Source organism: Stegostoma tigrinum, chromosome 3 (assembly GCF_030684315.1).
Source record: "Stegostoma tigrinum isolate sSteTig4 chromosome 3, sSteTig4.hap1, whole genome shotgun sequence".
NCBI lineage: Eukaryota > Metazoa > Chordata > Chondrichthyes > Orectolobiformes > Stegostomatidae > Stegostoma > Stegostoma tigrinum.
The window spans coordinates 81664393-81678144 of NC_081356.1; the positions used below are offsets into that span (position 1 = coordinate 81664393).

Sequence of the window (13752 nt, forward strand, 5' to 3'; positions counted from 1 at the left end):
TAAAAACGTGAGAAAGCTCTCGGGTAGTACAATAGCTGCCTGCAGAGATGGAGTTGTTGACCTACATTTGAAAGTTGGCATTATCATTGTTGATGATGGTGAGGAGAAGCCTTCTGTGTGAACTTCCTCTGATCCAGTCCTTAGCTTCTGTAAAACACCATCCCAATCACCTAGATACAGATAGAAACTTGAGGAAAATTCTGAGCACAAGCCTGCATTTCAATAATTTGCAATTCTTGGAGCAGGATTTTCCTTTTGGAGCTGTGAAACCAACTTCAGGAAAAATTCTGGGCCCCTATCAGAAGCAGATGCCGGAAGAATGAACACATGGGAGAATGATCAGGTTCCCTGGGGGTTGTAGCAGTGGCTCAGGAAGGAAAAATTCAAAAGCCCATTGTAGCACTGCCCTTCTAATTTGCCATCCAGAGACCATCTGCTCTCTACTAGTCATGTTTTAGTTACCACAAGCATGGTGGAAAAAATATCCAAATATGGACTGAGTCACTGACTCATAGGTCCATGTTAGCAAAATGGTAAAAGCAGTAAATAATTACTTTGCCTCAGTATTTGCTAGGGAGATTAATGTTGTGAATATAAAATCAAAAGGCAAAATCAAAAAATTTATAGATCTATTAAAGATGGAAATATAGAACATGATTTGTTTACCATCAAACTTTGTGAGGATAAAAATCCTGATCCAGATGGATTGCATGCATATGCATGCGAAAATTTTGGGAAAGAAATAGCAGAGACACTATTACACATGTATAAAAGTTAATTGGAAAGGGCATTGAGGACTGGCAGATCATTAGTGTGACTCCTATAATTAAAAAAGGATAACAACTCTAGGGAACTATTGACCAATGAGCTTAACATCAGAGTTAGGAAGAACAGTGGAATCTTTAAATGATAAACGATGCATAAAAACTTCGAGAAACTAAAACCATGATAAAGTGTGGTGAACATGATTTCAAAAGGGAAGGTCAAGCTTTTACCAAAAGTGTTGTATTATTTGAAGTAACAGGGTATACGATGGTCATGTATACAATGTAAGATATTTGGATTTTCAGTATGATAGTTCAGTGGTAAGTACTGCCACCTCACAATGCCAGTGACCTGGGTTCAATTCCACCCTCAGATCACTCTGTGGAGTTTGCACTTCCTCCATGGGCGCCAATGTGTGGGCTTCCTCCAGATGCTCTGGTTTCCTCCCACAGTCCAAAGATGTGCAGGTTTGGTGGATAAGCCATGCTAAATTGCTGCATCGTGTCCAGGAATGTGCAGGTCAGGTGGATTAGCCATAGAAAGTGCAAGGTTACAGGGGTAGGTGGGGGGGTGGGGGGGCGTGTATTTATGTGGGATACTCTTCTGAGGGTTGGTGTGGAAATGATGGTCCAAATGGCTTGCTTCCACACTGTAGGGATGCTACTAAGATATCGCAAAGCAGAACAGGTGTCTTGTGTTAAGAGGCAAGTAATAGACTGGATAGCAACCTGGCTACAAAAAGCACCAAGTAGAAGTTGAAGTTTATTTTTGTTAATCTATTTTTTTTATTAACCTAATCAACCAGTTTATAGATGTTATTACACATCTCTAGGAGGGACTTAAAAATCAGATGAATAAAACTTGGTCAACTGTGTTCCACAATGATCAGTGTTTGAATCATTGCTTCTCACCATTTATAATTTGTAAACAATTTGGTCTCTAACATGAGTACAATTTCAAAATTTGTAGATAACACCAAATTGGAAGAACCCAGAAAGGAACTGCAAGAAAATACGAGAAGACATTAATAATCTTGTAGAGTGGGTATATCATTGGCAAATGAACTTTAATATAGGTAAATGTAAGTATTATGTTTTGATAAGAAGAATAAGGAGACTATACACTCTCTGGAAAACAACCTTGTTTGTTGCTGGTATTCTGCCCATTATGTAGCTTCAGGAATAACACAGTTGATTTCATATCCTGAAGAATGAGTTGCTAAATTCAGACTTGGCAGGAGATTAGAAAATTGAGTTGACATCATCAAGTATGTGAGCAAAATGATTTTCATTTTGAAACCAGGTACATGATAGTGTATTAACAAATCTTTCTTTTAAAGTTATATGTGGCTCATGTTAATTTAATTCAGCTTTTTGGAATTTTTACCATTCAAATTTTAAATTCAAATTTTTGTGTCATGCATTATATTATGAACCTAGTTGATGTTACTACTGAACAGTCAGATCCCAGAATGAAATTTGACTTGATATTTTGTATTTTTTAATGTGGCAGTCTTTCATGGAAAAATGCACACACATGACTGCAGGTCTGGGTTTCACGATAAAAAAGTTTATTTCACCAAATAAATAAAACTAAAATAAAGCGAACAGAGCTCTCTAAATATAACTCTGTTTGAAAGATTTCAAAATACATGGCAAAACAAAATCCTATTTTTTCCCAACGTCATCACTTTAAAACAACTCAGAAACCAGAAACATTTTCTTTCCCTGTCCAGATGCAGGTTTGACACCTTTTTTTACACTTGATTGCTGTCCTGTGAGCATTTGAAGTTATTTCCTTGGACAATTCACACAACTGAGATCTTAGACTTATCCAGTCTTTTAATAATCTATAGAACTCCAACCAAACTGGTGTTAACTCCTAGCCTGAAGTTTCACAAACAAAACACCTTCCTTGAGGCTACTTCCTAATTGTTATTTCCTAACTGTGCTGAACAATCTCCTTTTTCTAGGAGGTACTATACTGGCATCTAATTTCACTCAGTTCCCCTTCAAACTACTCAAAGTTTTTCCTATCTCTGGATTTCTTAAGCTAAATCCGGTTTTAGAAATATATCGCCGTTCCTTCAATGTTGCTGGGTCAAAATCCTGAAACTGCTTCAGCTTTGTGGATCTTCCAAACCAAATGGTTTCCTGTGGTTCAAGAAAGCAGCACATCATTGCCTTCTCAAGGACAGTTCGGAATATGCAATAATGTCGGCCCAGCCAGTGATGCTCATGCCTTGTGAATAAGTGAAAAGAAAATCACCCCTGATTATTCTAAACCCCAGCCAGTGATGCTCATGCCTTGTGAATAAGTGAAAAGAAAATCACCCCTGATTATTCTAAACAGAAATGTAAACTAATATCTTTGAATATTTTCTGTCTTGTATTGTAAACCCCACAAAAGGAACAAATTTGTGTCAATACACTAAGGCCTTCAGTCATCTGCTGTCTAACATGGGAGCAAAAGAGAAGTCTGAAGTAAGTGCAACAGTCTTCAGTCAAAGGCACTGACTGGATGATCCATCTCAAGCTCTTCCGGAGGATTTCAGCATCAATGACACCAGTATTCAGTCAATTTGATTCACTCAATGTGATATCAAGAAATAGCTGGAAACACTGGATACTGCAAAGGCTATGGATCCTGATAAGATTCCAGCAACAGTACTGACGTTGAATTGATCAGAACTTGCTGTTCCCTGATTCAAGCTGTTCCAGTACAGTTACAATGCTGGCATCAACCCAACCAAGTGGAATATTGTCTAGGTATGCCCTGTACACAAAATACATAACTAATCCAACCCAGCGAATAAACACCCCATCAGTCCTTGCTGGTATCTAGCACCTTTTGCTTTACAATAACCTACCCAATGACACTAACATTGTGTTTGGGTTCTGCCACACACTTAGTACCTTGTGTGGGGGCTAAATGTTGCCATTCAATATCTTTAAGACTGACAATTAATTATTACAAGTGTGGAATTATACTCCTTCATTATTGGAGACTGAAAAATGTTTAAATTATGTTTTTAAAAAGTTTTCCCTTTTCTGACTCTTTCTCAACCAAATTATTTTCACTTTTGTTTTTGCCTTTTCTGGAGCATAAATTTCCTCCATTTGAATATTAGGATGATCAATTCACTGTCTTTGCTATCGGAATGGGTGGAGAGGGGTGTGAGGGATATTCTTCAAAGGGTCAGTGCAGACGATGCACTGAATAGAGTCTTTATGCACTGTAGGGATTCTGTGATTCTCTGTTTGTGATCTTAGTCTCATATTCGAGTCCAAGGTGAGCTTCAAATTGCATATTTGCGTTATTACTAAAAGAATCCATTTCTACATTTGTTGGACTAATTTACAGGGTGTGAGCATTGCTGTCATGGCCAGGATTTATTGCTCATTCATAATAAGCCTCGAGTAGATGACAGTGAGCAGCCTTTTGAACCACTACAACCCATGTATGTAGGAACAATGTTGCTATGGAGGAAATTCCAGGATTTTGATGCATGTCAGTGAAAGAGTAGCAGTACAGTTCTAATTGTGGATGGTGTGTGGTTAAGAGGGTAACTTGGTGATAATGATGGATTCATCCACCTTCATTCCTGTCCTCCGGTTGTCTGCTTTCACAGGTTTGGAAGGTGCTGTTGAAGGAGCTGTAGTCAGATGCTGCAGTTCATCTTGTATGTGGAACTCATTACAAGTACTGTGCAACAGTATTGGAGGGAATTAATGTTTTGGTTGGTGGATTGTGTCCTGACCAAGCGTGCTTCTTTGTTTTCTTTCGGTCCAGTGTAGGGTGTGGTAATAAGGAGTGAATTCTTAGTGCTGATTATTTGGAGTGACCCACAGGACTTTTTTCTGCATTTTCCAATGTAAACAAATTCCATTAGCCTCCAAAAGCTATGACTGTCAGACTGTTTCTAGAATAAATCCAGATGGCTACAGAAATACTTGCAAGTTAACCATGAAACCCCTTTATACATATAAACAAAAGTCCACATGCCACGAGATCAAATCCAAACTCTAAAATAAATTTAATTCAAATATAGACAAACCTTACATGATAGTGTCTCAACCTGCACAATACCCCCTTGCCAGTTATGAAAATGACGTTAAAATACCATATCTCCTAAAATATTAAAATTGAAAAACTTATTGTTCTTTTTAAATCCTCCCTTGGCATTATTTTACTCTATCTCTGAAAACTCTTCTAACCTTGATGCCCAATGTTGGGATTCTTTGATGGTCTAACCCTGATAGTTGAACACCACCCTGTCATTCATGATAGAGTAATCAGTCACCTCTGCCCTACTTTCTCATATTCTCTTTCCGAATCCTAATGTTCTGTTTCTGTCTCTTCCTGTTAAAAGATACACTACATTAAGCCCACTTTTTTGACCCAGCTATTAGAAATGTTGCCAAATAATTCTTGTCATTATTCAAGTTTGTTTAAACTGATAATGAACACTTGAAAATCTAGATGAAAGTTGTTCCTGTTTTCTGACAGAACCAACTTTTCCAGTCTGTCATATCACAGACTTCACACAAGGAATTTACCTCATGATTGTTTCCTGCATTACCTTTGTACTACACAAATATCTCTATGTTTAAGTAATTGGATTCCTTCACACAGTATTCAAGGTGAAGTCTGACCAAAGTATAATATAGTTTAATCGTAATTAGTTCTAACTCACAGTCCACTGTTTTGGCTATTTTGCTCAACTTGACATTTGTTTTGTTAATTGTTACTTCTGCTGACCAGTAATAGTATGTACCAAGTCTAGTAGCACTTCTAGATCTCTGAAATTTGCTGTGTCTCATCCACCTAACCTAACAAATTTCAGTACACCACAGTTATCCGCATTACATTTCTTTTGTTATTGTCTGCCCATTTATGTTTTTATTCAAACTCATTCATATTTTGTGAGTAGCATTCTCAAAGTCAGCTACCCTTTCCTGTTATAATTTCATCTGCAAATTTCTCCAACAGAGATTCAGTTTATGAAAGCAAGTCACTAATGTAGATTATTACCTGGCACGGTCCTGCTTCAATTGGTGAAGTACTATGCGCAGTACTCCCACTCTCCAAGCTCTGATATTATTTCCGTAATCAGGCTTGCTGATTATTATTTCTTAGCTAATCAACATCAGCACGGAGTGGATTCCTGCCAGATTATGCTTTGTGGCCAATGGCAAGAAGCAGCTGAAATATCTCATTCTTGACTCAAACAGGCAAGAGGTTTTACTACCCCAGCCATATGGCAACAAGCATTTTATGATTATTAAACATTTCTTGTTTTATAAGTGGGACAGTTTTTGCAAGAACAGATGAAAGAACCAGTATTACAGAGCCATTTTAAGAAGCAGTTCAACAAATGTCATTGAACTTTATATTACAAATTGGGGCACTATATTTCATTGCTAGGTGTTAGTTAATTCATTTTTCATGAACATAAGCTAGCAACGCATTTTGGTCCAGATCTTCCAATGTCCTGAGTGGTAAAATCTGGATGTAAGACTGTGTTCTGAATCATATGTGCATCATAGTTGCCTGGGAAGTTTAAACTGATTTGCACTGTTCAGGACTCTCAGTGAATGTCTGTAGCATTGGTTCAGTAACAAAATCTTGGTTTTGATACAGAGTGCTTACCTGCACAAAGCTTACACCATATAGTCTAAGTTAGAAATTAGCCATTGAACTGAACTAAGTACCACAGCCTCATCCCCATCTTGATCCAAACTTCTTTCCATCATTACCACCCTCTGACTTGACGATACATGCCAACCCAACTTGACTAGCAACCCGATGCAACCTAACTGCCTTTGAGCAACTACTTACCAAATCCACCTGCCCTTCTCAACCTTACATTGTGCCTAATCTGATGATCGCTTTCCCTCAACTACCCACTCAACATGACTACTCCCTGACATCACTGACCACCTGACAAGACCTGACCATTCCCCCACTCCAAACTTTATCTGACTCCCATCTAACACAACCATTCAGCTGAAGTCACAGCCGTCTTGACCCAGTTGACCCCCTGAACTGACCACACACTACAAATTGACTGTTGACCAGATTGCCGACTCACCTGCTCACCCACCGTCATATCTATTCACGCACCCACTCACCCACTACACTTGCATCCTCATGCATCTACATGCACACCAACTCACACTTATTCATGAAAAGACTTGATATCTTTTAAAGCTTACCTGAATGTAGTAGTTAGTGCCATAAAGAAGAAGTCATCCAGCCATCAACTTTCCTGTACTTGTTGCACTTACCCTGGAGAGTCTGCACTGACTCATTTATGCTTCATTTGGGTTCAGAGGTTTGCATTGCACCCTACATTGCTGCTACAGAAACTCATGTATTGAGTATGTTTATATTAGAGATTGGTATTTAGAAATTTATCAATAATGTAAAGGGATATGGGGATAGTGCAGAAAACAGGCATTAATTGAAGTGGATGATCAGTCATGATCCTGTTGAATGGTAAAGCAGGCTCATTGGGTAAAATCATCCACTGTTGCTCTTATTTTGCTAAAAAGTTTACATAATGCAATTCTATACAATAACTGATTTTACATTTACCAGGATCGCGCAATGTGTATAATTCCCTATAGGGTATAAGTTGGTTTTATATTTTAAATAATAGTACATGTTAAGAGAGCTTTGATGTTTTTTTAGAAAAATGACATTGGCAAGACTGTTGTTGACATTGAATAATGAGACGTTAAGATGGCCCAGTTTAGGTGAACAATTAATAGTTTAAGATCTCCAAGGTGTAAGTGAGTGCACAGGCCACAAATTATGCATTAACATGTAAATTATTTAAAATAGAAAAAAAATAGGTTAATGTCTTTGTGTTAAAATTATTTTATATAGAAAATCAGTGGCTGATCCTGCACTGACTAGGACCAATGTGATGTACAGCAGTATATATACAATGTTACTGGAGAAATAATCTGAAGTCCTGGACTAACATTCCAAATAATAAGTTCAGATCCCACCAAGCATTTCTCAGAATTTATTTGCCAGTTTTGTATATCTAGAAATGAAAAGCTAGTGCCAGTAAAATTAACCAACAAGATGTGTTTCTGCAGCTTATTGCAACAAGGTAATTACTACAATGATGTCATCAGGCCTCCTAACTCTGAAACTTGAGCATTTGCTGTCAGGCTGTGTGCAATTCTTATTTCTGAATCATTTCAGGCAATTTAAAAGAGTGTGATTATGAATGGTATTTCCATCTTTTATACAGCTGTCAAATTGGTTGATTTGCTGCATCATTACATTGGCAAAATATTCTGATGGTTCAGTAGTTACTTGTGTTATGTACTATCGTACCAAGAAGGTCACAGGCTTAATTTTCTGCCTGTGCTTTGTTAGCTGATATATACTTGATCTGTAGTTCAGATACTGACCATTTTATTACCTACATGTTGCAAAATAACCTTAACTGAAACATCTACAAAATGACCTTAATTGAAAATGTACATACATAGCTGTCAGAAGTTGCCAGAATTGGACTGGGCCATGACATTGTACTAAAATTACTTCTGAGATTTACTGTGGTTGATAACTGATGAATGATCCCCTCGATGAGACATTGGAGAACCAGTACTACCTGAAGATCTGTACTGTGGCTTAAGAAATAATGAAATGTGAAGGAAAAGCTAGGCTTGTTTTTAATCCTTCCCTCTTGAAATCCATGTTTTGCAGGTGAATGAAGATACAGTGGAGCGTCTAGTTCAAGAATATCCACATATCACATTTAGCACTGTGATGCAAGATTGCAAGCGGACGCTAGAACGGGCCTATCAGATGGGGTGGATTCCCAATACATCAACGGCATCGTAATGCTGTGAAGAATTTTCTGTATTATCACTTTGTGGTTCTAGTAATTCTTAAATACAGTAACATAGCGTGAGTATGAGAGAAGTCACAAGTATTGGCTCTGCTGGACTAATCTAATAATCACAAAAAACAGTACATTTCAACTTTTATGTTCCAGTTTTGACAATCTTTGCCCTGTGAAGGTTTAAATCGTGGATTTTCGGATAGCCATTGAAAGGAGTTAAAAAATACAATTCAGGGCAGGTATCAATTCTATCCCAAAGTCGTCTTATTTTATGAATTATTTGATACCAGTTGTGGTTTTTTTTGCGTCTTTTAAAACAGCTGAAATCAAATTTACTGAAATGTGCATTCAGCAAGGTTAACTGAAAGATCTGTCTCCTTCCTAACTCATTTTCTGCTCAAAGCTACATCTGAGCCCTTAATAGATGTAATGGGATTTTTCAGGTATGACAGTCTTCAACTAAATTAATCCCGTTATTCTCTTGTTCAACAGATCCTTTTTCAGATAATCTGTTCAGATTACATCTCATTTTATTATAAGCTTGGTTAAAAATCTGAATTTCATTTTATGAAACTTTGTTCATCCTTGAAATAATCAATTACGACTGATGATAAAGACTAGCAACAGCCCTAATAAGATTTCACTGTCGACATAAGAATCAATGGAGTGTTTTCCCCTGGATCCAAACTTTTAACTGTGGCCAGCGTATACAATAATGACTGACATTTTATTCCTGTTTGTATGTTCTTTTTCTACATACACAGTTATTAAGAACTGGCTTGATCAAGACATAATTTTTATAACATGGGTCAAAGTAAAATAAAACTACCTTTTGTCAGTTATAAAATTGTTGTAAATATCATGTCTGAACACTTTATCAATAATTTAGCTGAAGTGTTCCAAAGGGTAATAGTTAAAGTTGAGGGAATAATGCTGGATTACTCTGTTATTTAATATTTGTCATTAAATGAACAACTTCTGTGAAAAAGACTGTACACATTATGTTGTATTTCATATTCAAAAGTCAAGAACTTCAGTACTTTGGTCTTCAGTTTCTGACCAAAGTGATCCAACTTTAGAATACAGAGCAAGTGTATAATTCGTTCTTTCTTGCACATGATAATTGTGATCTACGAGCTCCTGAGTTACTTACAATATCATTAGAAAACACAGTATGCAAAGTGTGAATCTATGTATGTTTTAAAAGTAAAGGGCCAGCGAGGTGTTAGCCATCTTACCAGGACATCATAGGGATCTAAAAGAGGATGTGTGTGTTTTAAATGTAAGTGTTTCAAAAATACAAGTCGTTCAAGCTAGCTGCAGAATGGACGTTAATGTTCCATGGCTGTTCTAAAAGTGAAGCATAAGAATGAAGGAGAAAGAAAAGACAACTTAAAAGATGTTTGGTAAATACTGCCTTTGAGAACCCATGTAGTAAATGAGCAGATTAAGATAACTGGCAGTAACTGAGTAATGTGTCTAACTGGAGGTCTCTGTGGGTCTTGTCTCAGATTCTGTACAAACACGTTAAACAAGTTTGTCAATTTTCCATTAGATTGATTTTTCTCAAGCATAGAAGAATCATCTAGTTTTCTTTCTGAGACTCAAACCATTTTCCCAATATTGTATCTTTCTGTTAATTCTGTGTTGGAATGTATTAAAGAATTTTGGAATTCACAACTGATGGAAATGATTTAATTTGGGGATGTACCAACAATTTGGGGAATGCTTTGCAATGTTTCTGTGAAAGGGCTTTGGCTAGTTAGAATGCAACCTTACACAGTTATAGGTTAATTACCAAAGGCTGCTGATTAAAGGAAAGGAATATTTACAAGTTAAAGTAGTTCCCTGCACCTTTTCTACCCAAATAGCAACGATTGTTATAAAATTACCGGGCTTCTGCTTTAAGATATGTTGCTGGCAAGGAATCTCACCATTATGGATATCCTAATTTCCTTGCTGCATCAATACTTTCAGTTGTACAAAACAGCCTGTTAAATCTTGGATGATGTACCCATCCCAGTGGCAGCATGCAGAAAGGTGAGCCAGTTCAGAGTGAGCTCAGCAATGGTGGCGCAGTGGCTCAGTGGTTAGCACTGCTGCCTCACAGTGCCAGTGACCCCAGTTCAGTTCCACCCTCGGGCAACTGTCTGTGTGGAGTTTGCACGTTCTCCCCATGTCTGTGTGGATTTCCTCCCACAGTCCAAAGATGTTCAGGTTAGGTGGATTGGCTAAGCTAAATTGCCCGTAGTGTTCAGGGGTTTGTGGATTAGGTGAGTTATGGGGGTGGGTCTGGGTGGAATGCTCCAAGGGTCAGTGTGGACTTGTTGGGCTGAAGGGCCTGTTTCCACAATGCAGGGATTCTATGATTCTACAGAGAATAGACAATGGAAAAACAGGCAATTCACCTAGTGTTGATATTTTTACCCCACAAGTCTCTTCATGTCTTATCACCTTTAAATCTGTCTTTCAACATATGTTTCCTATTCTGTTTTATCTCAGGGGTAGCTGGGAATGTGGAGTTGAGGTTACGATCAGATCAGCCATTGTCTTATTGAATGACAAGGGCTGGGTAGTGTGCTCCTGCTCCCAACTTCCACGTTTATGTACTAGTCCTGTTGCCTTCTGAAAGTGTCTAAACTATTTGGCTTAGCCACATCCAGTGGCATTAAGTTTTACACTCAAAATATTTCCTGAGGCAGATAACTTCTCTCAGTTCCCTATTGAACTGAACTCATTCTTAACTAATTTGTAATTTTGGCCCTCAGTTTCGAATTCTCCCCAAAGTGGAAATATTCTCTCCTCATTTACCTTTATAAACCCTTAGAAATTCTTCTCAAAATGCCTTTCTCAGTGTTCTCTTTTCTAAAGAAAAAACCTCCAATCTATTCAGTCTTTCTAGACAGCTGGAATTGCTTTTTTACAATAAACCCATTTTTGGCAGTATCTAGCCAACCATGTTTTTGCCTCAGGGTGGCCTGGTGGCTCTGGTCACTGACAAGTCTCTGTCAGACCATGAATTTCATGGCATTGCAATGCAGTACCCTATCGAGATGTGAAAGTCCTTTCAAAGTTCCTCACAGATTTTTATTTCTTTTCAATGATTTGGATGTTCCATAATTCTATCGATTTTCCAAACAGTAATAAGTTCAAAACAATTTAGGACTGTTTAGTGGTCATACATAATCCACAAATCTTACATTTTAATGATACTAAAAACTGTGTAACCTTAATGAAAGAAATATGTGACAAGCGCATAATTTCAATACTTAAAATGGACAAGTTTCCTCAAAATATAGAATTTTTAAAGTTCAGAAGCCTGTTTGAAATCTTGTATGTAGCTGTATTGATAAAAAGTATCCTCTGTTTTTTTGGCTGTGTTTATTATTTTTTCTCCTATTTTTATATCAGTTGAAACTGCAGAGTTAGCCTGATGATTTTATCTCACATAAATATACACAAGCTGAGAACAAATCTAGCTTTTATCTGCAAGTTGCACATACAATTTCTAAGTAAGTCATTGATCTTTTTTGTTACTTATGTATGGAAAATTGATGCTGACTGGAATAGGTGCACCCATAATTTTCATTCACACAAATTAATTTTAACAAAGCCTCAAGCAAGGTTTGAGATTACAAGGATTTCCCATCCAATTAGTGGATATCTGGACTAGATTCTCAAATGATGAAGTGTTACTACTGCTTTCCTTTAACAAAAGAGCTGTGTAAGTATCCGGTTAGGAATGAGATTGAGAGTTGTAATAATGAGTACTGACAGAAATGATTAATGGGACAAGATGATCCTGTTCTGCTGAAACAATGGAATGACATGGCAACTGGACATGGATAACTAATATCGGGCTTATTGTCAAGTCTGAGGTTTCATCTCATTTGCCTTTCTTCGGAAAGCTGTGAGAGACTTTACAGAACTTTTGTTTAGCTGGGTTTGATATGACCCTAAATAGAGAACTATACCTGTATGATTTGTGAAAGGAATGTTTGATGAGCTGACTGGCCTTTTCTCAATTCTGGCCTTGTTTGATTCTCAACAGATATTGATTTCCAAGTGACTTAGGACACTTTTTTATGAATAGAAATTTTTTCTCAACAGTGTAAATTTGATTTATTTTACTAGGAAGCTGTTCAATGAAAGTAAATTGTAATCTGTCACTTGTAACATCAAACTGATACAAGATGAGAAAATGAAATGTTGGAAATTATTTACTGATTTGTTACATAAAGATTGTCCAATAAATACTATTTCAAGATTATAGGAAATGGTTGCAATTATATATTTATATATTTATTTCACGACGTGAATTATCTGCTCATGTATCTATAAGTAATTACTGTTGGGTAAGTTTCCGACAACTAAAGCTATTGGGATAATTAAATGGGTTTTGCATTGAAGTAAATTCTAAATTTGGACACCTGTCGCTCTCAATCTAGGGAATGGCTACTTTCTCGATTCTCACACTCAACAAAAGGATCTCAAAGCTAGCTCCTTTATCACTGGAAAAGCTCAGCAGATCTGGTGGCTTCTGTGGAGAGAAAGTAGTGTTAACGTTGCAAATTCAGTGACCCTTCTTCAGAGCTGACTGTAGCTAGGAAAAGGTTGTATCCATGCTGAAGATGGGTTGGGGGGAGCAGGAAGGCTAAACAGTAGGTTGAAAAAGCGTACTGAGAGAGGGAAAGTAACAGAGAAAGGAATGGGTAAAGGTCAGCCTAGGAGAATCAGTAGCTGCTAATGGGAACAATTAGTAGTTGATAATAGTAGTTGGTGGTGATAGCACTACATATGATGACAAGATCTGGTGTGGGGATTGGGGATAAAGACATGAGAGAAGCTGCTCAGGCTATAAAATTGAACTGGATATGAGCCCAAAAGGCTGCAGGTGCCCAAGTGGTAAATGAGGTACCATTCTTCCAGCTTGCACTGAGCTTCACTGGAGCACTGCAGCAAGCCTGAGACAGCTATGTTGGCCAGGGAACAGGACAGTGTTAAAGTGATCATTTTTGTGAGCAGAGTGTAGATGTTCTGTAATGTGGGTGTCCAGCCTGCATTTTGTCTTCCCAATGTAGAGGAGACCACATTGTGAACAGTGAATACAGTAGACT

At 37.5% G+C, this 13752-nt stretch overlaps 1 protein-coding gene across 2 annotated transcripts in view; it reads left to right on the forward strand.

The window, feature by feature from the left end:
• fbxl17 (F-box and leucine-rich repeat protein 17) overlaps positions 1-12842 on the forward strand; it is a 700184-nt gene extending 687342 nt beyond the window's left edge. For both annotated transcript variants that reach the window (XM_048526933.2, XM_048526934.2), the window contains exon 11: positions 8497-12842. In XM_048526933.2, coding sequence (XP_048382890.1) covers positions 8497-8634 — 138 coding nt within the window. In that variant the 3' untranslated portion in view covers positions 8635-12842. The remainder of the gene's footprint in view (positions 1-8496) is intronic.
• The last annotated feature ends 910 nt before the right edge of the window (positions 12843-13752 follow it).